At 39.1% G+C, this 27,778-nt stretch overlaps 1 protein-coding gene across 9 annotated transcripts in view; it reads right to left on the bottom strand.

Annotated features, from left to right (window-relative positions):
- Positions 1-27,778, bottom strand: part of VRK1 (VRK serine/threonine kinase 1) — an 80,489-nt gene that overhangs the window by 33,491 nt on the left and 19,220 nt on the right. For 8 of the 9 annotated variants that reach the window (XR_003507362.1, XM_027521073.1, XM_027521077.1 and 5 more), the window contains 2 exons: positions 12,700-12,864; positions 7,979-8,034 (listed from right to left, as the gene is read on the bottom strand). Coding sequence is in view for 8 of the 9 variants with exons in the window: in XM_027521073.1 (XP_027376874.1) it covers positions 7,979-8,034; positions 12,700-12,864 (221 nt within the window). In the remaining variant the exon portion in view is untranslated. Of the gene's footprint in view, positions 1-7,978; positions 8,035-12,699; positions 12,865-19,880; positions 19,988-27,778 lie in introns of all 9 variants that reach the window. The other variant, XM_027521078.1, reaches the window with a different exon arrangement.

The raw sequence follows: 27,778 nt of genomic DNA, 5'->3' as shown, positions 1-27,778 counted from the left end.
TCGTTAGTACACACAGTAGTTAAAATTACTGAGTAATTTTCAATGAACCTTCAAAAAACACTAATACATCAATTTTTCTTTTCAAACTCTTTGTGACTCCATGGACTGTTCCCCCAACAGGCTCCTTTGTCCATGGAATTATCCAGACAAGAATACTAGAGTGAGCAGCCATTCCCTTCTTCAGGGGATCTTCCCAACCCAGGAACCGAACCTGGGTTTCCTGCATTGTAGGCGGATTCTTTACCATCTGAGCCACCTAGGAAGCCCTCTTCCAACAGTATGATTTTGATATTTCAGTTTATAAACTATGTTTGAGATTAAGTAAAACGCTTGAGTATGTTTCAGATAGTCTCAGAAGAGTCCATAAGTCTTGTATTTCTCAGGGTTCATTTCTACATGTGGTAAACGATACAAAATCAGATATACAGCCTAATCTTTGCAGAAATTTAAGAAAACTTTTTAACCTTATTTTCACCATTATTAAACTGTCTCTTAAGCAAAGATCAGCAACCATGTTAACTGTTTCACCAAGGGGCTACAAGATTATTTCTGAGATTTAACAAAAATTTCAACACCTGATTTAACCCATTAGTGGCAAAATCCCATTCCTTTCCAATTTCTCATCACAGTTATATCCAACACCAAAACTGGCAGGAAACCAATCTTATCACAAAGACAAGTGTTCTGGAACCCCAGAGCAAGCAAGCATGTCCAGGTGACTAGATCCTTTGTCTTCATTCCTATGATTTTGAAGGAGGGAAGCCTACAATTTATTCCCCGCATGATAATTTAAAGTTCAGAAGGAAATGAGGCTCAACAAACACTGTTTTCCACCAATGTTAGTGAACTATAATACTCATTTCTTATTTTAAGGGATATGAACAGTTAAAATTATTTGTAAAGAGGCTTATATTCATAAAAAAGTACTTGAAAAATAAGAAACATCAGCCTGTTGGGAGTTTTGCCTAGCTAAATAAATCTGGGATGGTGGGAAACATAATTTTGTGAACTTTCTAAATAGTAAATTTTGTCTAATAAAACTGATCAGTATTTAATGTTTGATAGTTTATGTTGATATTATCTTAATTATTAACAGTCTAAAAAATTTTGAAAAGTATCAAATTTTCAAATAAGGAGGCTAATATTTCTAAACTAATTTTAGGGCTGTTTTCTTTTGGAGAAGTTCAGGAAGAAAGTTATTTCAGTCAGAATGTCTGTGTAACTGGAGTTTCAGGGTCAGTGGAGCATTAGAAGAAGCGGTAAGAGAAGTCTACTACCTTATCAGAGAGAGAATTTGAAGAAATATGTAGATTTCCACAAATATGCAAATACTTAATATATGTTCACGTTTTCTTTATTCAAGATACTCTCACTGTCAGAGAAGTTAATTTTGCTCCTTAAAGTTTAAACAAAACTAGTCTAAATACACAGTTTATTATCTCAGATTTCCTGTTATTCAGAAGAATAGAAATCCCTAGTTAAAGTACTTACAGGAAGATTGATTAGACAATATGCAGAGTCAGGCAGTAGCCACTAAGAGTAAGTATTCCACAGCAAAAGAGCAACATACATAACACTGGGATCAGAACTGGAAAATAAGCTAGCCTTATTTGTTACAGGCAAGCTTTGGAAGAGACTGGTACACACGGGCTGTACACCATGTATTAAGAAGTAGAAACTGACCAGTATACTAAGGTGTGCCAAATCACTACCTTGTGGACTCACAACCGCAAGTTTTGCCATAACCTGTAGTTCTTTTCCTTGCAGCAATGGGAGCTAGACAGACACTTGTGAATGCTTAGAGCCCATGGCTGAGAACAGGCCTGCAGGAGGAGTAACAGATTCAGTGTAAGAAATGGAAATTCAGGAGAGGAATTTTGGGAAGCATCTCCCCAAAGGCTAACTTTTAGAGTAGCTCATAACTCAGGTTTGAAAGGAGTTTCCTAAGACACATTCCTGGCTTATTACCATCTGTATAAAATTCTGATTTATTCAGTTTCAACCTATGTCATATCAACTTTAATTTTCAAGCTTTCCTTCAGGCAATAATTTATTAAACTTATAATAATAAGAATCAACCTATATAAATCAAGCTATTATATTGAAAGTCCCATTACAATAAAGACTCTTTGATCTCATTTCATCCTTTTTTCTAATTCAATAAAATTCCATTATAACAAAATAAAGGACCTACTTCCTTGGCACTGCACTCCAGCCAAAGCTAGCTATTTCTGTTGAAGAAAATACCTTAACTCATAACTAAAAATTTTATTAACATACTTCAAATCTAAAATACTTTGCCAACTCTATAATAGCCAAGATTTAGAAAAGAAATTGGGACTGACATTTTAACTAGAATATCACTAAACGTTTCTTTAAGACTTCTAAGTGTCAAAATGAAGATGACAACAGAAAAAAAATTAAAATGTGATATATTTCAACGGCACCATCTAAAAGCAACTGGCTGCCATTTAAAAATGAAGCTGTATAAAGTTTCTCCTTCCTACCAAAAAATTATGATATATGAATTGAAAATTCAGGTCACTTCTCATAACATCAGTGTAGGAAATTAAACATCAGTCTTCACCTTCTTTCCAGAGAACTTCAGACTACAGATATCTATTAGTACATGCTGGCAACAGACTATAACATAAAGAACTGTTAGAATATAAGATCCCAAAGCCTGACCTCTACCCCAGTTCTGCTACTAGCTCACTGACATGACCACAAAGGGGGACTGAATGAAGTAATCCATTATACAATCTGTTAACAAGGAAACACAAAAGGAGGGACTTCCCTGGTGGTTCAGTGGTTAAGAATCCACCTTGCAGTGCAGGGGACATGGGTTCAATCCCTGGTCGGGGAACTAAGATCCCACATGCTGACAGGCAACTAAGCCCAGGCACCATGACTAGAGAGAAACTTGCCTGCCACACCAAAAGAGCGAGAGTGCCACAACTAAGACCCCATACAAATAAATAAGTATTTTTTTTTTTAAATACACAAAAAGACGTTTTTCTCCTTGCATTATCCAATTTACCATTTCTCTCTACACGTTTACTTTCCTGAAATAAAATACAGAGAGTGCCTCTCAGGTCTCCATCACCAGTGCCCTAGCACCATGAGTCCAGGACCACTCCCGTAAGTCAGTAAGGGCGAACCAGACCCGGTCACTGAGGAGGACAGAGACTATACCTGCTGCTGCTGCTGCTGCTGAGTCACTTCAGTCGTGTCCGACTCTGTGCGACCCCACAGACGGCAGCCCACCAGGCTCCCCCATCCCTGGGATTCTCCAGGCAAGAACACTGGAGTGGGTTGCCATTGCCTTCTCCAATGCATGAAAGTGAAAAGTGAAAGTGAAGTCGCTCAGTCGTGTCCGACTCTTAGCGACCCCATGGACTGTAGCCCACCAGGCTCCTCCGTCCATGAGATTTGCCAGGCAAGAGTACTGGAGTGGGGTGCCATCGCCTTCTCTGGAGACTATACCTAGCATATACCTAAACATCTGTCTTAAATGTGTTAGTCGTTACTTCACTTCAAGACCAAATGTAAGAAATGCATGGATTAGTATTTGGAGCTCTTGTGCACACCCGTTAACACTGCAAGTGCAGTAATCAAATGTTCCAACCAGGCTTCCACACGGAGACCGAAACCCTACCAGAAGCACAGGGTACCTGGTGCCCCCAGGGAATAAAAGGATACCAGGCAAAGATAAGCACGGGCATGAGCACAGGATCCCACTGAAGACTTCAGAACTACGGTGCTCTAGGCGCCAGACCCCACCAGTGGCTCTCAATCTTGATGTATAACAGAATTTCTTGAGGAGACTTTACTAAAAATACCGATAACCCAGCCCTGCACTTGGAGATTGTAATTATCCTGTGTAACCAGAGCTGAAACCACTGTTTGATTTGATATGCTATTAAATTATTAAGTCTAATTTCACATTAAAAATCAATTTGCCTTTATTTCTTAAACAATTTTTTTCTTTCTCTAAAGATAAAATACCAATTCACTTTAGAAAATCTGGAAATACTATATTTTCTTTCTATATATAGCTATTTTATACAATTACCTGTGTATTATAGTTTTATATCTTGCTTTTTTGGGTAATTAATTACGAAGTTTCCCCCAAAGAATAGGACTTGTTCTTTGAAAAAAATGGTATTTAATAGCTCCTGATGTTTAACAAGCAAATGTTCATAAACAGTTCTGATCTTAATACTGGAAAGAGGTGATAGTCATTTCACATGTTTGTATTTGATGAATCATTCTGACTTCTACAAAGCTCTATGAGAATAAAAGAACTGTAGATAAGTAATGAACAGAGCTATGGCGCTGCCTATCACAAGACAAATCACAGACAGGCCTACACTAGAAGGCACAGACAAGAAACAGAAATAGGTGCATCAGGAAGTTACAAGGTGGTAAGCAATTATGGCCAAAAAGTTTTGAAAAGAATAAAACAGGCATTTAAGGGTGGCATAAAGAAAACAAATTTTAAAACAAGGTCCTTAAAATCTAGTTGGGGAGATAAAATTAACACCTAAAAACTAAAACAAGTAGTGCCATGAGAAGGATATCACCAAGTGAAATTGTAAAACAGATGGAAATATACAGAACGGGCCTCCCGCGGTTTAACGGAGTTCAGGAAAGACAGGTATGAGGGAAGACGACCAACAGCAATCACTAAACCAGCTCTTAGAGAGGGAAAAAAAGTCAACATTATTTTGCTTATGGCATTCTTCCAGGATCACAGACAAACCAGGACATTGAAAATGTTACTGAAATATTAAATGCAAGAGAGAAATCAGCTGAATATTGATCATCGCCCTAATTATAAAGGGAAGACGTAATATGGGCGAATGGGAGTGGAACCAAATTAGGAGACAGGAGACAGAGGCCTGAACCAGGGGTGATGACAAATGGCTTTTAACTTAGAAATGTAATTTGCTACCTTAAGCAGTGAGGATATACTTGTTTCTGCCCATTTTCTTTCATAATTCTGTAAGCAAAAAAGACACTGACTAACAAATAAAATTCTTAGAACTACTCACAGTGAAGAATATTGTAAGCCTAAAATAAAACATACTTTAAAGAAGCTAAGGTTACACAGAAGAAAAAGAGACATGGTTACACAGCAGCCCCACCTACAAGCCGTGGCTCAGGCACTTTCCTCTGAGACCTGGAGATAACCGTGCAGGTAAAGCAGCCGCCTGGTGGTCAGAGGCAACCGTATTTTCTGAACCCCACTATTATGACAAGTTCATAAGGGGACTTGTTTTTTTCCCACAGTGGAAACTATTTAAAGATCCTAAGAAGAAACTCATCTTACCCATAGATTTTAATATTTTAATTTGTCGTATCAAAGACAAATGCAGATAATATTCCATGCAAATTCAATGCAAATGACCCAATTTAATAGTACAAACTTTTGTTCCTCTGACATAGCAGCAAACTAAGTATTTCAAAGGAATTTAATACATGAGAAGGAAGAAAAATCCAAAACGAAAAGGCATAAAGAAAAGTGAAATGGCAGGGGAAACAAACCAACCACACTCACTTTAAGGTTACCCACGTTGCTTCCACCCACGGGCATGACGGAATAGCTGGGATCCAATTAGCCCTCTCACAGTAAACAAATATGAACACTGGACAAAATACAGGAAAATGACTATCCTCAGACATCTGACAAAATAGGCAGTACAGGACTGTGACTTCTAAAGGACCGGAGACAAGCAAATGAGCCCCAAGACAGGACACTTGAGATGCTGTGGGGCCAGAAGGGGAGACCAAGCTCAGTACGCCAAGAAGCCTGACACCGACACCACACAAGGAGATGAGAGATGCTTTCATTGCAGGAATATTAGGAAAAATTAACAACCAATATCCCTCATGAACAAAGATGCAAAAATCCTTAATGAAATATTAGCACATCAATTCCAGCATTATGCAAAAAGCATAATACACCGTAACTAACTGGAGTGTCTGATAAGAATACAAAGTCAGTTTACCATCCAAATATCAATCAATATAAACGCCACATTAACAAAATAAAAGAAGAAAATCCTACGATTCATCTCAAAAGATGCAGAAAAAGTATTCAGAAAATAAACAGGCAAACCGCAAACTATGAGAAAAGATTTACAACACATGTATTTAAGAAAGGACTTGTATGCAGAATAACTCTTACACTGAATTATAAAAAGCAAAACTAGTTATTAACAAAAAGAGGGGGAAGGGCGGTACCAGAAGACCACAGAAGACTGAAGAGGCTCCACAAAGGAAAATATATAAATTGTCAATAATCATAATGCACAAGTGCTCACAACCAGTCAGCAAGTAAATATAAGCTAAAACTATGAAGACACTACTACATTTCTGATATCACAGTCCCAACAAACCAACAACATACCTGACAATTCCAAGTGTTAAAGGGGACACAGAGCAGCTGGAATTCTCACATGTTACTGGTGGCTGTGTAAAATAGTAACAACCACTTTCGAAATCTGGCTAGTACTTTCTTATAAATTGAAATATGCACCTTCCCTATAAACCAGTAATTCTAGGTACTGATCCAAGAAAAACAGTGACCAGAGTATTTACAGAAGGTCTACTTATAAGAGCCCAAAACTGGAAACAATCCAAACGTCTATCAACAGGAAACAGAAAACTAAGTCTAATATAGCTACCGTATAATACTACGACATAAAGACTGACCAAGCAACTGAGATGCCAACAAGATACCCGAGCCTTTAAAACACTATGCTGAGCATAAGTAGTAAGAGGCAAAACAGAATGTACTGCATAAATACCATTTATAGGACATTCTAGAAACAATCCACAGGGAGGAAGGAAACTCAGACAAGTGGTTTCCTCCACGGTGATCAGAAAATGACACCAGAATCTTTTGGGAACGATAGAAATGCTCTGTATTTTAACAGAGGTAGGATTATACAGGCATATGCACTTGTCAAAAAGGATTCAAATTGTTTATTTCATATCTATTTCCTTATAAAAACTATACGTGAATAAAAACTTGGTGAACACAATCAAAAAACAACTCAGATCCAAGAGTTATTAACTCAAACGAGATCAAATATATTCTTTTTTTAAAAAAAAGACAGTAAAATAAATCAATCAAAAAACCTTGAGGTAATTCTAATTCCAGAAATCTGTAGCCTTTAGGGAAAAAAGCAGCGCTGGGGGGACTTTGTGGTAATCTGCCCAAATAAGAGACCCTGTTACTTCTTCTATTTAACAAAAACGTGTTCTTTACACACAATGAAGAATTTTGAGAGGGGAGTTACAAATGCTGGTAAGCAAAAAGATGCATACGCATACACCTTCACTTACTAACAAATAGTAGTTAAAATGCTTGTTAGTGCCAATATATAAATTGACCTGGCTATTCAGAGTATGTCTATGTTAGACAAGATACTGTCTGCCTTTACCCATTACAAACTAATTTCAACATCAGGGTAGCAAAAAGAAGTTTCAAAGTGACCACAAATAAATAACTATTTCCTAAAATGAAAGGGGAAGGAAAGATAACGGGAAATAAAAAGAAAAACTGACCAAGTGTAAGTTCAGAAGCAAATGCATGACAAAATACAATAAAGCTCATTAAAGTAGTATCATCTTGTAGGATATAAAGAAGCATCTCATCTACTATGAATATAGCTGAAATAAAATGAAGGAGCTGAGTGTCCCTACCCCACACCCACAAGCCTCCAGCCTTCACTCCTTTCCCACAAATACTAGTGCCACTAAATGCAAGAGAGGGGAGAGAGCTTCTGAATTCAAATTATTTAGAACTATAAAGCTATGTTTGGTCTCACTTAATAATTATGAATCATTATTAAAAATGCAGTACCTTATGGTTTAATTAATTCTAGTTATTAAAAAGAATGTTTTACAAAATAAATACAACTAAATCAACAGAAAAGAAAAAAATCAGCTAGAAACATTTCCTTACCACTTTTACAACACAGGGTGCATCGTTGCCCACGGATTTTGAAGAATTCATATCAGCTGTTTGAAAAAGTGACATATATGATATCAGAACAAGAAGTAGCACTATTATAGCCTTTTACTAACCCTTTATTAATATTTAGATCTGTATATCTATAACCTTTTGGTAGAATAAATTTCAGTTCCCAAATATGTGTCTCAGGATATCATTACTGCCTATTTCCATCAATTTTAAGACTTTTTTCCCACAATTTAACATGTCTGAAATTGGAAGTCATCTTACAATTGCTGCTATTTTCAATGTGATCATCAATTAAGTATGGAAAACTGAGTTAAAGATTTCTTTAATTCAAAAGTACTCCTGGTCTTTGATATGCTAATATATGCTCTGAATTCCCAAGAGGATGATAACTAATACAATTTCTTAAATTTAACAAACTAGGGAATCCTTTTAAGAAGTAGCATTAGGAAGGTAAGAAGAGAGGGAGCTAAAGTTCTAAAAAGCACTCGTTTGGGGTAAAGGTAACTTCTCTAGAACAGTGGCTCAGGATATTGGCACTAGACCTTTGAAATGCCATCCAGAGTAATTTTAATGTGGCTGTCGTATTATTTTGTGCAAATAAGAAGCATAGTTGCCCTAAAATGCTGAATCAGGAAAATAAGGTTTGCCATGCTCATTAAACACATATTTTTTTACCAGATAGCTATTACATGCCAGTTTCTATGAAACTGATTTAGCAATGAACAGGAGCAAACAATCTCTACTTTTATGATGCTAACATTTCAGTAGTTGGACACAGACAACGATTAAAATATAAAGTATATTTGATGGCAGTAAGTGCAAGAGAAAGAAAAATTAAGCAGGAAAGGAAGGTAGAGAGTTGCAAGTTAGTAAAAGGAAACTCAGTGACAGGGTGTCACTAGAGCAATGGTCTGGAGACAGTGAGGGACGGAGCCATGGAAATAATCTGGGAGAACATTCCAGGCAGTCCAGTGCAAAGGCCTACATGTGCCCGGAGAAGAACAAGTGAGGTGCAAAGTAACAGAGCACAGATCAGAAAAGCAGCAGAGAACAAATACAAAGACAGGCGACCTAAAGCTGTGGCTATGAATGCAACGGCGAGCCACTGGAAGCTGGAGAAGAGAAATGGTAAGCTCAGACTGATTTTCTAAAGAATTCTGCGAGTGGCTTTGTGGAGAACGGAGGGTGGACAGTAAGAGCAGAGCAGAGAGTTAGTTAGGCTATCAGAATACGCTGGGTGAGGAATGGTAGCAGCGTGAACCAGAGCAGCAGCACACAAGGCGGTGGTAAGTGGTCGGATTGTGGACATATTTTCAAAGAAGAGCCAACAAGATTTGCTGATGAATTAGATGCAGAGGGTAAGGCGGGGTGGAGGGGAGAGGCCAGGATGACTCCAGGTTTTTGGCCTGAGCAACCAGAAAGAGGAAGTTGCTACTTGCTATGACAGAAAACTGCAGGAGGAGCTGGTGTTTTGGGGTCTCTTAAGTTTGAGATGCTTATTAAACATCCAAGTTCAGGTGTTAAACAGGCAGCTGACGTACAAGTCCTGAGTTCAGAAGAGTGGTCCAAGTTGGATAAAGAAATTTGAGAGTCAACACAGAAATGCTATTCATTCAAAGTCATGAAACTGGAAGGGCCCCTAGGGAATGAGTATAGACAGAGGAAAGAAGAAGTCCTAGGACTGGGCCCTAAGGCATTCTCACATAAGAAGCTGAAGAGATGCGGAGGGACAGGCAAAGGAAACGGAGAAGACACCAATCAGCTGGAAAGCAGAAGTACTGTGAAAAGGCTGTAGCTAAAATACTTCAGACAACAGAAGGAACACCAAGCCATACAAATGGCTAAATGGGCAAAAGAGGTCTGGGCTCCTTAAGGAACACTCCTGCTGGGTGACTGCATCACCCAGACGCTGAATTAATAACAGAGCAAAGTTAAATTTTTTAAAATAAGGATTTAATGCACAAAGTGTTAAAATGAGGATAGTATCCCAAAAATACTGCACAATTCAAAGGGGGAAAGGGAAGTTCAATAATTCATTCAAACATATACTGAAAAATATGCCAGATACCAGGAAACAATAAGAAGAGTTGTTTCACTGCCAAGGAGGACATATTTATTTTGAGAAAAACAAAATTTCAGTGCAGTGTGAAACACACTATGAAAGGGTTAACAGAGGAGCATTGTAATCAGATACCACCTGCCCTAAGGTCAGCTTTGGAAAAATAAAGCAAAAGAAACATCACCTACAAAGATCAGGAGGCAAAGGGCAGCATGCTAGTCAAAGATAGATTCTGAGGAAATAAAAGGGATGAAGAAAAAAGTTACATAGGGACCAGACTGCGTGGAAGGCCTGGGATGCCATTCTCAAAGTCTGGCACTTCATCCTAAGGTCCCTGGGGGAGCCATCGGAGAAGCATCAAATAAACAGAGTAGATCACTCAAGCTACAATGTGAATAACAGGATGCAAGAGGGCAGGGCTGAGCAGAGAAAATTCACTGCTATAGTGAGAATCCAGACAAGACGTGAAAATGACCTGAACCCAGGCAGAACCAGCAAAAGAGAGGGAGAAATGAATGTATCTGAGAAGTCTCATAGCGGAAGCAACAGCACCAGCTGAAATACCAGGAAGATTAGAGTAATAACACTTGAGAATGCTTTCCAGTATCTTGCTTGAGGGGTGTCATTCAATCAGATCATCCTCTCTTGATCCTGACAGAATCACAAGATGGAAGAGGATGATATACATTTTAGACATGCCTGTGGGTCATCCAGAGATCCCTTGTAGGGTACTGACTATGGGCTTGGACTCAAGGGACCAAGTAAGTCCTTGGCTACTAATAAAAGATATGGAAATCAACAAAAAGAGACAACAGAAGCCAAGAGACTCGATGAGATCACTCAAAGAGACTACACAGAAGGCAAAGTGAGCTGAGAGCACCGAGGTAGCTACAAAGACGACTGAGCACGTCGAGAGGTAGGAGGAAGACCACAGGTGAAGGTGTGTATTATGAAAGACAACGGGAGCCGTGTTTATGAGGAGAAGGTGAACCGTATCAAACGCTGCAGGAAGCATCTAAACAAAAAAGCAGTCTTTTAGCAGAAACTGCTGGTGATGTTGAAAATGGCTGTTTTGGGGTCAGTGGGCAGAGAGAGATAAAGTGGAGGCTGCAATACTGAAGCAAACTCCTTTTCCAGATCAATCTAGTTTTAAAAAGTGAAAGCTTTATTACAGAAATCTGTCAAACCGTTGATTATTAAAAATACTATTAGATGGCACTTTCTGATGAGAAATACCAATACAGATAAAACAGGTGGCACACATGCAAAGCAAGTTGCAAATTTGCCAAAAGCAACTTAACTAACACAAAGTGAAGAATTTACTTGCTTTAAGATAAGTTCCCATTCCTAACATAGGAAGTCTTCAGTATACACATTCTGCAGTAGAGCGAGCTTACAGAATTGTCAAAAATACAGACCTGGCTAGCTACAGCTACTAACCTTTCATGACTTAGGAAGGCTTTCAGTTTAAGTCAGATAGTCTAGGTCCCTGGGATGGGTTTGGTTCTGAATAAAACTAAAGGAACAATTTATTTCCCCTAAGACAGGTGCCACTGATCTAGAGATACAGTATTTATAAAATACAGTAAAGTGCTGGTTTTCAAACTATGTTTCATGAACATACCTCTAGAGACTGCAGCTAACCAACTACAACTCATTGGTCCTGGCTGAGTTAGACCCCTCTTGACTAAGAGCAGCTGCTCTTTCATCTATGTCAGCGGTTCTCAAACTTTCCCAGGCATCTACCTGCACCACCTGCAGGGCTTTTTCAGTCACAGGGATATACCTTCTCCCTGTAGCTGCTGATTCGTGGGTCTGGGGTGGGACTCGAGTGTGCACTTCTAACAAGTTTTCACACGATGCTAATCTAGTATTAATAGTAGTATTGTCAGGAAGATGTTGCTTGAAAGAAAAAGAAAGTTTTTAAAAACAAGATTTTATAAACCTCATACAGAAATTTAATAAATAAAGTTTAGAGGAGTAAGAATATATAATAGAAAAGTCAGAGAGAAATATCAAAAGCAATCATTAAATGCACTGTATCAATACTAATATTCTAAGAGAAACAGCTTTAGAAGCAATCAGGTAAAATGTTTTTCAAATGAACAAATTAGCTAACTTATAGTATCTCAGGGTTCCACAATGGGTCCCCTAAAATTTAAATAATGTGCTAATTAAATAGCACATTTCAGACTTAATATGCAATTTTTAGGTCATTCTCTTAAATTCCACCATGATGACTATTAAGGCTGCAGAGAAAGAAAAAATATCCATACCTATTAAAGATATGAAAAAATCTCCAAATTACACTAAACAAACGGAATGTATCCTAATTGGGTGGAGGTGGGGAAAGAAAGATATGGCTTTTTTGGGGTCTCAAAGGAGATTAACATCATATAGAATATCTATGAAATATAAAGCCTATGCTCACTACGGGCAACACTAGAGATGTCTTATCCTCTATTTCTACTGTGATTAAATCAACCGTCTTCTCCACTCCCACGTCAGAGAGGTACTTTTGCCTAATAATATTATGTTGACGTAGACTATTAGGAGCATCCTGTAAAACCTGCAATTAAGGAAATATTTTGATAACAAACTTGTAAATCTTTGGACTGACAATCAGAAGTAGTAGAATACTTACCAAGATATATACAACCAAAGCCACCTTGGCCAATGGGAGACCCCAGTTTCCATTCCTTTTTGTTCATATCAGTGATTATCTCTCCGGCTGCAAAATGTTCTGCAAGACGTCTCTTTGCAGGGCCCTGTCTTCCAGCCTGAGCTGCTTTTACACGAGGCATTTTCACTATAAAACAAAGCAACACTCAAAATTATAATCCTGGAAAAGTTGACAATGTTTTCACTGAGGAAAGCTTTCTATGCAAAGATGCTATTCAAATTCCTACTTACTCCAAACTTTAAATAAAGGACTCATAAGTGCTCAATTCTATTTATCTCTTAACTTGGAAGAGGAAGCAATAAGCAACATGATCCATGCAATTACTTGCTAGAAAATATTTAAAGTTCCAGTGGTATAAATCATCAATGACTAAAAATGCTATTTAATGCTAACAGTGTATGGAGGTGGTATGTAATTTCAAACTCTTAAGAATAACCTATTTTAATCTACTAATTGAAAAATATTTAAAACAAACAGTTTTCAGGATTCTATAGTTCCTTAAAACTATATTATAGATATAGTAAAGAAAGAGATTGATAAAAGCTGTAAGGTAGTCTGCAACATCTGAAATGGCTATTCAGATAAACGATGTCTGTTAAAATTTGACAATTTACGTAAGTAGTTTTGTTTTGAGCCTGGATATTCTAAACACATACACACCACATTAGACTGGAAAATTTAAGCAAGTATCTACCCACTATCATTCTACATACACAAACTCCATTTATGCAAATGCTCTTTATTAATTTATTGGGAAATTTTTAAATTTAACTTTTCCTGACAGAGTACTGATATATATCTTCATTGTCTATATCCTAAGTTAACAAAAAAACCTCAAAATAAATGAATGTGCTTGTTATTTCTTCGTACCAATCAATTCTCTTAATGTGTTTGTAATCATTAAAAAGAGTTTCCTGAATGGAATTTCAGTGCAACCATAATAGCCCATATTCGAAACACCAAAAAAAGGTGATTTTGACAACTACAGTTAAACAGATTGAGTATAATAACTAAAACACACAGTACTATCAAATACTAAAAGGAATGCCTTCTAAATTTTATCAACTTTATCAAACCACCAGAGTAATCTCCTATTAATTTCCTTACAGCATTCAAGACAGTCTAAATGATTTAATTAGAGAAGATTCCTGAACTTAAAAAAAAAAAATGTGAAACTACAAAATGAAAGATCACACCCACATACTAATCAACCCAGGATGATCAGCTCTAAGATACAACCTAGTCTGGTAAAATTACTGAAATTAACAATAAAAGAAAATATTCTTTGTGCTTCCAGGCCAAAAAGAAGATATTCTGCAAGGAAAGTAAAATCACATTGTCATCACATTGACAGCAACACTTTATGCCAGGAAAAAAGGGAAGTAACATATTTAAGACTCAAGGAATGAAAATACGAACCAAAGACTCTATACTCAATTAAATTTCAAGTCTAAAGACTTCAAAGTGTTATCAACATAGAAATGAGGGAAAGGAGTAAGAATCTACTAGAAAGCAAGTCTCAGATACACCAAATGACTAAAGAAACATCACTGTAAGAACTGACAGTGAGCAGTAAATAGATAATTATTTGCAGAACTGAGTCTCAACAAGGGTTATAAAGGAGATGATAGAGTATATAATAGGTATATGTTCTGACAATGCAGACATAGTACAACTGCAAAAAACAGGAAAACAAGCTGAAAAAAATCAACTTTCGCTCATATTGTGATGATCCTTGGTTTTGTTAACTAGGGATATTATAGGCAGACATGGAATAATGCAAATGAATAATTATGTGATGTTTTAATTCTACCATTGCTGTGTCCTTAAAAAACAGGATTCAAATATGGAAGGGGATGCAGATGAAAGAAGAGGCAGGATTGTATTTGGAAGTATCGTTTTTAATTCAAAAGGTAATTTTCTCTTTTACAGAAAGAATATATATATATATATAAACACACACAGATATATACCTCTGTATTCCCAAGCCCTATTCACAAAAAGAAAAGCTGAGAAAAAGAAACAACACAGTAGCAAACAAAGAGCATTCCTAGTACACAAACTGTATTCTTGAAATACTATTTCCTGTTAAAACGGCGCCTTGAACAAATTACTGATTTCAGGTCTGGAGCTAGAAATATACAAGATAATCTTGGAAGATCTCGTCATTTCTAGATGTCAAGAACGCTATCAAAAACTACTAGAGTTATGTCAGATATGTCTAGGGAGTCAACCTGGAAGATGCTACCACTAACCAAAGATGATCCAATTTGAGTCAATAAAGATAATAACCATAATGGATTAAAACACACAAAATGGGTAAATCGAAGAGTTTATAACAGTAAGAAAACTTAAGTGGTCACCTCCAGAGGATAGCAAGAAACCACTCAATTTTGAAAACCAGTGAATAAAGGGAAACAATCAAGCATCCATCCTTCCTTTCCTATATGAATTGTACCACTAGGTAACCAAATAGAAGATGAAGAGAAATTTCTCTTTACACAGAAAAATTTCAGCTAGTAAATGAGTAAGAATGGTTTTAGCTTAATCCCACTTCCACCTCCTAATGAATTAACGGATCCAGACATTGAGCACTGATAGACACTAACATCAAAAGGAGAGAACTATTCAGACAGTATATGCTTCCTGATAAAAGAAGACGCCACTAGCCATGAAGAAATCCTGCCAAAAAAGAAATAATAAACAAACAGAGCCTGAATCTGATTCAGCCTATCAATTCACAGGATATGAAGGGACCAGAAGAATACGATAAACTATGACACGGGAATGCAATCAGCAGAATTCTAACTGCGGGAAGGAAACCCTTATGGTGCATATGACCTCACTTCTTCAACAGATAAAGGAGGAAAAAAGAGATGGGGGAGAAGAAAACTACATTTTAAAAGACTTCAAAGCATATCTAACAAAATCTGGCAAATCTAAACCACAGTGTTGAGGGATACACATTTGAATGATAAAACTATAAAGAAAAGAAAGCCATTACCAAAAAAGCTGGAGTTGACTTTGGGGAAGCATAAGAAAGTTGGGATTTGGATGGCGTCCATGGTGGGCACATTTTTCTTGACGTAAGTGGTGGTTATGATAAAATTCCCTCGGATTCATTATGTCTGTATGTGCATAATAAGGTTTTCTGAATTGTGACATATTTTATGGTTTTAAACTTTATTTTACTTTTTTTTTAGGATACCTTTTTATTTATTATTATTATTTTTTTTTTTACAATATTGTATTGGTTTTGCCATACAAATGACTGTTCCTATAATTAACAATCACCAAGAGATCAAAATTGGAAATCCTTTCATACTCTATGAGCTTGGTCCAATCACACATACACACACAAAAAGATTCCAAAGTAAAACCTGTACTTCATTTCCTGTGAACTATTGGTGGCCTTTTGCTCTTTTATTCATGGGCACTCCTTATATATTTTATATGTATTAAAGAAATTAGTTCTTGGCGTTACAACTAATCTTCCCAATTTATTTGTCTTTTGACATTGTTTATTTTCAGTTTTGGAGTTTTATGTCATCCTTAGAAAGACCTCTCCCAGTAAAATTATTTGTTTTTTTTTTTTTTTTCAAACATCTCCTATGTTTTCCTTTAGTTATCTTATGGTTTCATAAAATTCTTTGCTAATTTTTTTGTCTGTCTACACTTATACTGGTATAAAATATGAGGTGGGAATCCAGCTTTTTTTCCCTTTTAGTCAGTCATCCATACACATTAGGGAGATGCACAAGTATTGGAGAAACCCACTCCAGTGTTCTCGCCTGGAGAATCCCATGGACAGAGGAGCCTGGTGAGCTACAGTCCATGGGGTCTCAAGAGTTAGACACGACCTAGCGACTAAACCACCACCATATATATCAAACCAACCCAAGTAAACTAACTATAGAAAACAGTTCATATAACTTGTATAATGTAGGTCCTTTGTATCACCAGTTTCTTTGGAATGGAATGGAATGGAAAGTTGGTTTCTAGTTAGTATTTGAAACTAACCTCATCCTTGGGTTAAAACTTCCCTCATACCTCCAGACTACTCCACATGAATGTGAAGAAATCACTGACATATACTCTGCTGCTCTTACAAAAAGGGGCCACTACAACACAGAATTTTCTTTAGAATAATCCTAACTTAAACTCCTTTCCTCCGGTGGCTTTTTGTGGAAAAAGATACAGCGGTCCCCATCCAGGCAGTCCTACAATCTTAGATGGGCCACAGACAACCAACAGCCATGTCAGTGCTCAGAGCTGGCTTCTGCTGGGTGTGAGAGGGTGACAATGACGGTAGATTAATAAATAAGCATCTGGTCAGTAACCTCTTAAAACATTTACTTTTAATTGAAGCCTAATTGCTCTACAATGTTGTGTAGGTCTCTGCCATACATCAGCACGAGTCTGCCACAGATGTGTTCCCTCCTTCTTGAACCTCCCTCCCATCCCACCCCTCTAGGTTGTCACAGAGCCCCAGTTTGAGTTCCCTAAGTCATAGAGCAAATTTCCCCTGGCTATCTATTTTACATATGGAATAACCTATCTTTTAAAATGTGAGGACAAACAAAAGACTTAAACAAATGCAGCTGGTTACGCTCACTTCATAAAAAGACTTTAGAAGTTTGTCTTCTCTTACCACAATATAAAGAGTTTAAACAGCATTTAAATTATCTATTCCTAAAAAGTTTGAAGATCTGCACTGTGAAAGCCTGACAATACCAAGTGCTGGTAAGGATGCGGAGCAAACAGAGTTCTCACGCACGAGCCAATGTTTCAACCACACTGAAGATCTGCTGTGCAGCAGCTGCGACCCGACCCAACAGTTTCTCTCCTGTGCACATGCCCAACAGAGACGGAAACACATCCACCAAACACACGTGAGAGGGCGACAGCAGCTTTACTCAGAGTGGCCAGACACTGGAAACCCACGTGTCTGTCAACAGGAAAACAGATACAATAAAATACATGAACCTCCAGAAACATCACTTTGCCAACAAAAGTCAGTATAGTCAAAACTTTGGTCTTCTCAGTGAGAACTGGATGTGAGAGATGGACCATAAAGAAGGCTGAGTGCTGAAGAATCGATGCTTTCGAACTGTGGTGCTGGAGAAGACTCGAGAGTCCCTTGAACTGCAAGGAAATCAAACCAGTCAATCCCAAAGGAAAGTGAAAGTCGTTCAGTCGTGTCCAACCTTTGGAGACCCCATAGACTGTAGCCTGCTAGGCTCCTCTGTTCATGGAATTCTCCAGATCAGAATACTGGAGTGGGTAGCCATTTCCTTCTCCAGGGGATCTTCCCAACCCAGGGATCGAACCCAGGTCTCCTGCACTGCAGAAGGATTCTTTACCATCTGAACCACCAGGGAAGCCCAAGAACACTGGAATGGACAGCCTACTGCTTCTCCAAGGGATCTTCCCAACCCAGAAATGAACTGGGGTGTTCTGAATTGCAGGTGGATTCTCTACCAGCTGAGCTACAGGAAAGCCCATATCCTAAAGGAAGTCAACCCTAAATATTCATTGGAAGGACTGATACTGAAGCTAAAGCTTCCAACACTTTAGCCATCTGATGCAGAGAGCCAACTCACTGGAAAAGACTCTAATCCTGGGAAATTTTGATGGTAAAAAGAGAAGCAGGCAGCAGAGGATGAGGTGGTTAGATAGCATCAAACTCAATGGAGCTTGATGGAGCAAACTCCGGGAGATAGTGGAAGACAAAGGAGACTGGGGTGCCCATGGGGTCGCAGAGTCGGACATGACTTAGCGACTGAAGACCACCCACCCAAATGGTATGTTGACAGAAGAACCCTGACACAAGACGACACACTCTGTGATTCATCTCATTAATCCGTGATGTGCTAAGTCACTTCAGTCGTGTCCTACTCTTTCGACTCCATGGACTACTGGAACCCAGCAGGTTTCTCTGTCCATGGAACTCTCCAGGCAAGAATACTGGAGTGGGTTGCCATTTCCTTCTCTAGGGGATCTTCCCGATCCAGGGATCGAACCGGCATCTCTTGAGTCTCCTGCACTGGTCAGCAGGTTCTTTATCACTAGCGCCACCTGCGAAGCCCACTCCATAATAACAGAAGTCAAACAGCAGGACCACGGAGTCAGGTTTCTGGGGCTCTGGTCATGTCGCATACCCCAGTCTGGGTAATATCTACATTGTATGCTCATATCATTAAAATTAATCAAGTTATACATATGACTTATTTCATCCTATTTTCAAATTTATGTAAAATTAACAGCTGATTATACAAACCTTAAGTGTTATTAACAGTCAGGATCCAATCAGGAGTTAAAATGCATAAGTAACTTAAAAAACTTATAATAAAAAATTATTAATTTGTAAAAGGTACTATTGACGATTAAAAAGGGTAAGAGAACTCTAAGGAAGAGCAAAGGCAGGGAGCAGGTACAATCTACAAGATCAAAGGAGAGAAGACAGAAAGGAATTCCTCACTGGATGGGCTGTGGCCACAGCCCACTGGGCGGCAGAGCCCTCGAGGGCGCCTGCTGTACACAGGACTCCACCTGCTGGGGTCCTGGTGGAAACAAGATAACTGCTACTGGGATGCGAAACAAAGCCATGGAGGATAAGCATGCTTTGCTCATCCACTCTTTAGAAGGGTGGCAGGGGCGGGGGGCGATGGGGGTGGGGGTGTTGGGGAGACCAAGCACACTGCAACAGCAAGAGAAGCCCCTTTCCCACTCTGCCTAGCAATGTCCCTCCCTCACCCTCTACTGACTAACCTAACGTTGTGCTGGAGAGGAAAAATGCTTACAGGGTCTAGTTCAAGCATCATCAACAGAGCAAAGAAAGATGTTTATGGAATTGAGAGGCAATAAATTGATAACCTGCATAAGTCCCACAAAGGCTGACAAATCTCTGTACACGCACACACACTTGGGTACCAACCACATCGGAACATTTTCACCCAGCAAGTGTCCCTGGGCCCTCTTCTGCTGCCACCCACTCCTGTTCTTCCAGCAAAGGCTACTGGCGGTGCCCTCGGGGTGGGCCACTTCCTTTGGAGAACCTACTCTGCCAGCTCTGCCTGAGACCTCATCAGGCCTCAGACCTGAGGGAGCCCCCTCCTGGCACCACCTGCACCCTGTCTGACCTTTGCTCCGCTTGGTCACTCCTCTTATTCTCTGGTTCAGAGTAAAAGATGTCTCCGAGCTTCAGAGAATATGAAGTCTCAATCTCCTTGTCCTTTTAAGAGGATTTCTGAAAAGAAGAAAGGAGAAGTACTTAAAATCAGAAGTCTCTGGTCAAAAACTAATAAATAACATGACCATAAGCATTTGCCTCAGTAAAGAACTTAAAATATTCACTGGAATTAAACAACTGCTTTAGTATATTATAGGTTTCTCTTAACAATGAAATCAATACCTACATTAAGGTTTCTATTAAAAGAAGAAACCAGAGGGAACAAACATCCACCAAATTAAATCTTTCTGCATAATTTCTGCCCAGCTGGAGCAAAGCAAATCCAAGTTATGATGCCCAATCCAAGAGAGAGATTTCAAAGAAAAGAAAGTTCACTGTCACTAACCATTACATAATCTGACCACTTCTTCTCCCACTGACATTAAATGAAATTCAGATTCAAGTAAAAAGCACATGAAAATGTAAATCAACACCACACTTTACTGAAATCATTCACTGGTATATTCCATATTAGCATATTCACCAAAACTTAATTGTAAACAGAGTAATTATGGTACTAAAGTTATTAAATACACAAAGCAAGCTTGGGACTATACATATTCAAATAGAATTTCAGTGGCAGATCAACTTTTATATCCGAAACAATACCCTAATTAATAGTCAGCTCTGATAATAAAATGGTCCTCTGTTTTTCAGATAACATTCCAAAAAAAGTTCTGCTATGAATATTAAAAGAAAGTTTTGTGAAAAGATTCTTAAAATTTCAATAGCTATATTTATCACAATATGGTACTGTATTTAGACAACCGGCATTTTCCAAGTCCTGGATTCAAATTTGGAATTTTTTTTTAATCCTCTGTTGAAGAGAGAAAAAAAAAGCTTGAATGAATCCAACAATGCCGCTTACACTCAATGAGCTCTGAATTCATCATATCCAAACTGGGAAATTACAATGCTGTATAAAGCTTGTCACATATTGGATGACTAGCCATACATTTTCCCTAAAATAGGTGTGTACTTGAGTTTCTCTGAGGGGATCATATATTTTTATGAAATTTTGTTTCAAGTCGTAAGTTCTCTGACGCTTTTAAACTGCACAGAGACACGCTGATTCAAGGATAATTTTGAACAACCTGGACTATCCACCAGGCCATTAACACGGTACCAACATAGTGCTACCTCTGCTCTCTGCAGCAGAGAGCACTTTCTCACCCCCACTCCCCATATACACTTGCTGAAGATATTTTCCATGCACAAAGATCTAGCTCTTCTGCAGTCAGACACAACCTCTCAAGTTTCAGTCCTGTTCTTACTGCTTATTGCACTTGATAAATGTTCCCTATAAGTTTATGAGCTCCCTAACTATGAGACCTGTCTTACAATATACTGCACTTGGTAAGAATTCAATATATGTGTCAAGTTATACAGCAAAAAGGTTAATACGTTATCTTTTCTCAAGTACCTGACATCTAACTTTATGCTTAATATACATCCAAATGGAGCGGACAGTGCCACTCCTTTGAAAAGCCCAGCAATCGAAATCCACATCAAACCCTATTTAGTCTCCTCAAAACTGTAATTCTCCTTCCTAACTCATAATTCTCAACAGATGACCTCATCTCCTAGCTCAGAGAAAAAAGCCAGAAACTTCAATGGGAGTTCCTCTATCTTTCCAAGACTCAAACCCACAAACCACCTGCATCCACTTCAAGTCCAACTTTCCGTCCATCCTGTCCTCCTCCTCCATCAACACCACCAGCTCCTTCTTCAGCTGCATCCCACCCCCTCCTACGTCCTGACCAAAACTATTAACCCCTTCTCTCAAATATTCAACATCTCCTTCAACTAGAGCCTTCCCATCAGCTTTTAAATATGCTCATGGCATGCCTAGTTAAAAAAAAGAACTTTTTAATTCCCCTCTGCTATCATCAGTACCAACCATCTTAAACTTACCTGTACTTACTAATGTACCCTTTCGCTTCATGTCACCACAACTCACTCCACCTGGACCATGAGTCCAGTCCGATCACTCTCACTCTGGGCACTAAACCCAAGTACCCTTCGAATCACCTCACTCACCCTGCTCATTCCCCAGCAGCACTCAACACTGCTGTTCACCCTTTCTTTTGCTTTCTCTTGCTTTTCTTGCATTTTGCTTTCATTCTCTTGCTTTTGCTTTCTCAACACAACACTTCCCTGGTTCTCACTCTACTGCTTCCAGCCCTCACAGCCTAGATAATTTGGGAGACACAGCAATGAGTAACAGCTCATTCTTTCAAGGAATTTGTTCCACTTTTTGAGTATATTTTTCCAGGATTGCACCACTCTAAAAAAGCAGACCATCTATATTTCCACAGTTTACATCACAATACAAATTTTATAAGAATAGATTACATAAAAGAAAAACATGCTGTTAAGTAAAATTAAGGCCTCTGGAAATAAAGTTAAGAGCTTTAAAAGTAAGATGGAGGCATATACAAAAAATATAACTGATTGATGTGACTTCCTTAAGCTAACAGATCTTAAGAGTTCATAGCCTTCAAGCAGTATGTGCAAACCCACGCCCCAAGCAGCACTACTCATAACCACGCAAATGTGGAAGCCACCGAGGTGCCTGTCCATGGGTGGGTGGATACACAAAATGCGGTATAAACATGATGCAGTATCTGCAGCCTCATAAGGAAGGAAATTCTAACCCAGGTTACGATAAGGAGGCACAGAGACCAGTGGTATTATTTCAAACGTTGCTCCTGTAGATGTTAATTACACAAATCTAGCCATTATCACAGCAGTAAATAAAGGTCAACTGTGAATGACGTGAACTCAGGAAGGAGAGGAATGGTTTGTTCATTCACTCATTCATTCATGCACTCAGCAAGCACTCACTGATAACCTGCCACATGCCAAGCACTGCTCTAGTTCTCCTCTAGCTCTTCACTGCTCTCCAAGGAACCAGACAAAGGTCCTACCTTTGACACTTACATTCTAGAATAAAGAGAATAAAACCTACCAGAATGGGAAAACTATCTAATATTTTAGAGGATGTACAGGGTGTGTTTGAAGAGAAGAAGAGCATGGTGGCTGGGGGCGGCATGCAGTGTCAACAGAGAGGTCACTGGCAGCCCCCCTGAGAAGGGGAGACCCGAGCAAGGGCAGGAGGGACGTGGGAAAGCTGGCCATGAGCATCTGGGCAGAGGGCTGAGCAGTGCAAAGCCCCAGAGTAAGGAGTGTGCCATGCAAGCAGAGACAGCAAGGGTGCCAGGTGGCTGGTGTGGAGTGGGCAAGGGGAAAGGAGAAGTCGGAGAAGGAACACAGGAGCAACAGATCAAGGGGAGCCCCAGGGGCCACTGCAAAGGCTCTTCTGACTTCAGCAAAAGGGTAAACATGATACTAGGAACAGGTATTATTGCATCTTGATTCACAATCTTTCAAATCAGTCAGGATGAAAATCATACTCTGATTACTCAAGTCAAGAATTCTCCCACTGACCAATTTCTCACCAAAATTTTTACATTTTTTAAATATTTCTGGCTAATGTGAATTAGTTCATCCTCAAAATTTATTCCGTCTATAAGCTGAACTTGATATAAATCTAAAACCTTAAGTGCTTTAGTCATTAAAGTCACCTCAAGGTAGGATTGGTTTTATAAAGGACTGAAATTCATTTCCCGACAGCACAGACTAGGACCAGACCTTACCCTCCCTTTAACACACACATAGGTCACGTGGTAGCACTATTACACTCAGTGGCTGCAACTCTGGGACAGGAAATACAAAACTTTACTATGCTATGCCTCCTTAAAAATTTAAAATAAAAATAATACTGAATCCTACAGAATTCTGTACTACAATATACAGTGTCTGCTTCATTAATTCATTTGCTCAACAAATATTTACCTTTGTGCCAGGAACTGCTCTAACAGATGGAAATAAAGCAGTAAACAAATCAGACAAAAATCTTGCCCTCACTGAGCTTATATATTATGTGAGGAGAGAGACAATTTTTTTAAAATTTGAAACATGTGCTATGTCCACTGGTGACAAGTACTGATGGAAATAATAATAAAGGAGGAATAAGGGGTGGGGTGGGGGAGCTGGGGCTGAAACTGAAATGTAATCTGGTAAAGCCGCACAAGAAAGTGACATTCAAGTAAAGACTGGTGCTTCCCAGGTGTCTTGGTGGTAAAGAATCTGCCTGCAATGCGGGAAACGTGGGTTCAATCCCTGGGTCAGAAAGATCTCCTGGAGAAGGAAATGGCAACCCATTCTGGTATTCTTGCCTGGGAAATCCCACGGACGGAGGAGGCCAGCGGGCTATGGTGCATGGCATCCAAGAGTCAGAGACGACTTAGCAACTACACAACAAGAAAGCAAGGGAAGCCGGCCAGGCGGTGATGAAGACGAAAAGCATCTCACACTGAGGGAGCCACAAGCACAAAGGCCGAGGGCCAGCGCCTACCCAGCACAGCAAGGAGGCTGGCGCAGCTGGCAGAGCGCGTACTGGCTGACGCCAGACGCCTAAGAGGGCCAGGTGCGGCCATCACGTCCAGGACACAGGCCACTGTGAGAACTAACTCTGAATCTCAGTGAGGTGGGAAATCATGGCAATGTTTGGAGCAGAGGAGTGGTATGCTCTGATTGAGGTTTTCAAAGGACCATTCTGGTAGACGCGTCAAACAGACTTCGGGGGCAAGGCAGAAACCGCTACCAGGAGAGCGTGGCTACTGGAATAACCAACGCCTGCCTTCATGCTACTGACCAGTGAGAATGGCAAGCTTTTAAAAACTGATTTTAAGCCACCCAAGAGAGGGATACAGAATAACAGGAGGTTTTTCCAACCTTTTTTTTTTTTTAAACTTTATACAAGCTATCCACTCCCAAAAAAACAAGTCTCCAGTGCCAAGTCGAAACAATCAATATTAGTGACAGATGGTCTAGGAAACATGCTAATCATCTCTTACTCTAGATTTTCTAAGCTCTATCTCACGGCAAGTTAATTCACCAGGAAATGAAACATTTGAACTCATTTATTCCAAAGGCCTTTATAAAACACCTCCAGTATATGTGCTGGGCAATGTGCTGGGGCTACAAATATAAACACAAATAAAATGCAACCTTTGGCTTCAAGAAGCTGCACTTAGCTTCATGCAGAAACACCATCACACAGTTAGGATTTAATATTAGACCATCAGCTTCAAACAAGGATCAATAAAAAGCTCGCCAGGTAAAAAATGTTTCTGAATTCTTCTTAATAAATAAAAACTATTTATTAAAGAAAGTGAGCAGTTGCAGACATCTACAAGATCAAACTTTATTAGTTTCATGGTGGGGAAAAAAGTGCCTCTTCCAGTGATGGAAGTTTTTAAGCCATTAAGAGCTATGAAACTCCTGTGTCCCCTTTTTCACTGAGTGGCAGGAAGTTCAAAAGAAAAGTATAAACTCGATTACGTAACTACCTATTGTGGGAGGCAGTAATTCTCAAATCCTGGCTACACATCATGATTACCAGTAGAACTGTAAAACACTAACGGCCCTATTTCACAAGAGCCCCAGTGCCTTATGTTTTAATCCTGCACAGGCAGCTGTGAAGTGCAATCTGGACCACTGGTCTACATACATCATCCCTCCATATCGTCAGGGGATTGGTTCCTCCACCCTCTTAGAAAGCAAAACCCACTCAAGTCCCTTACATAGAATGGCACAGTATTTGCATATAGTCTATGTACATCCTCCCATATACTTTAAATCATATCTAGATTATCTATAATAATACAATGCAAATGCTATGTAAACAGCTGTTCACATGGCAAATATAAGTTTCACCTTTCGGAATTTTCTGGAAACTTTTTCCGAGTATCTTTGATCCACAGTTAGTTGAATTCACAGTTGACTGAACCTGTGGATGCAGAACTAATGGATATAGAGGTCAACTGTGTTCTGGCGCATCTTCCTTTCCTCATTAAGTCAATCATTTTCAATTAAGGGCTCTATTACATACAACTCTGTTGCATCAGAAAATTTTAATAAAAGCCTCCTTCATTTTAGAAGTTGGGTAAAAAATATAAAGTAGTGAATGAATGCTTCAGAAGGACTCCCCCAGCCCCACCCTACCCAAATCACCTTTTTCCCATCCCACCCCAGGCCAAAAACCTTCATTCATATTTCAAACTTATTTGAAATTAAGAAATAATTACATATTTGGTATAAATAGCTTCCTGCCTGTCTACAATAAGTCAAAGAATAAAATCAACTAGAAGATAATCAGTCAGTAAGAACTTCATCACCTCTTTTGCTAAATTGTATCAATAATTTGAAAGCAATACATCTACAGACAATTCTCTTACAAATGAGCCAGCTAATCAGAAGTTGATTAATGCATCTGATGAGTATGAAGAAATCATAGGAAAAATAAAATATAGAATCTTGAGTTTATATACGCTTCCCAACAATATACAGGGTCTCTTTCATATATTTACTTCATTTTATCCCCACAAATCCTACAGTTGAGACAGAACTGTGAGGATGACCACAGGAATGAATGCAGAGTTACTACCAATACCATTTACCATAAACTAGTGAGAAGCAGGAAGGTTTCCTCTGACTTCCTGTTAGGGACACCCAATCAATCTCCTGGGAAAAGGCAATGGCACCCCACTCCAGTACTCTTGCCTGGAAGGCTGCAGTCCATGGGGTCGCTGAGGGTCGGACACAACTGAGCGACTTCACTTTTCATTTTCATGCATTGGAGAAGGAAATGGCACCCCACTCCAGTGTTATTGCCTGGAGAATCCCAGGGACGGGGAAGCCTGGTGGGCTGCCGTCTATGGGGTCGCACAGAGTCGGACACGACTGAAGTGACTTAGCAGCAGCACCAGTGAGAAGCAGGAAGGTTTCCTCTGACTTCCTGTTAGGGACACCTAATCAATCTCCTGGGCTTCCCTTGTGGCTCAGCTGGTAAAGAATCCATTTGCAAGGCGTGAGACCTGGGTTCGATCCCTGGGTTGGGAAGATCCCCTGGAGAATAGAAAAGCTACCCACTCCAGTATTGTGGCCTGGAAAATTTCATGGACATTATAGTCACGGGGTTGCCAAGAGTTGGACACGACTGAGCGACTTTCACTTTCACGTTTCAATCAATCTTCCTAGTTTCACTTAAAGAAATGACACCATGCGTGTCAATACAAGTATGAAAACTAATCATGGCTGTTATGAATACCCTCAGCAACACTAACAAGTTAGTTAGTGTTAGTCACTCAGTCATGTCCAGCTCTTTGTGACCCCATGGACTGCAGCCCGCCAGGCTCCTCTGTCCACAGAATTCTCCAGGCAAGAATACTGGAGTGGGTTGCCATGCCCTCTTCCAGGGGATCTTCCCGACTCAGGGACTGAACAAAGGTTTCCAGCATTGCAGGCAGATTCTTCACTATCTGAGTCAAACATAACACAACAAATCATGCAAATTTAGAAGTGAACTCCCATAGATAATGATCCTATCAATTCATAGGTTTATGCCTGAAAAACATTAAGCTAAACTCAAAGAAACATTAAACTAAACTTAGGACTGTGACACAATCTTTAGAAGCAATTGTCATACTAGTCATGTTTTCACACCTAAGCTGCGAAGAACTAGGTGAAGACTCAAACTTCTAACTTGGAAAAATAAAGTAGGTTATCTTCATAGGAGAAAAATTTCCTCCTACTCAGATTTTTTAAACTTGTATTAAAAGTGATTAACATTAGATTTTTGTAAAAAGTTTTAGTACAGTGAATAAAATGTTTAAAATACAGTATCAGATGTACTTCAACTTTTATTTCCTTTAAATGACATCCAAAAGTTCTAAAAGAGGA

This window comes from Bos indicus x Bos taurus, chromosome 21, assembly GCF_003369695.1.
Source record: "Bos indicus x Bos taurus breed Angus x Brahman F1 hybrid chromosome 21, Bos_hybrid_MaternalHap_v2.0, whole genome shotgun sequence".
Taxonomy (NCBI): Eukaryota; Metazoa; Chordata; class Mammalia; order Artiodactyla; family Bovidae; genus Bos; species Bos indicus x Bos taurus.
The sequence above is the reverse complement of the archived record's forward strand: the minus strand, read 5'-3'. Positions and strand labels throughout refer to the sequence as shown.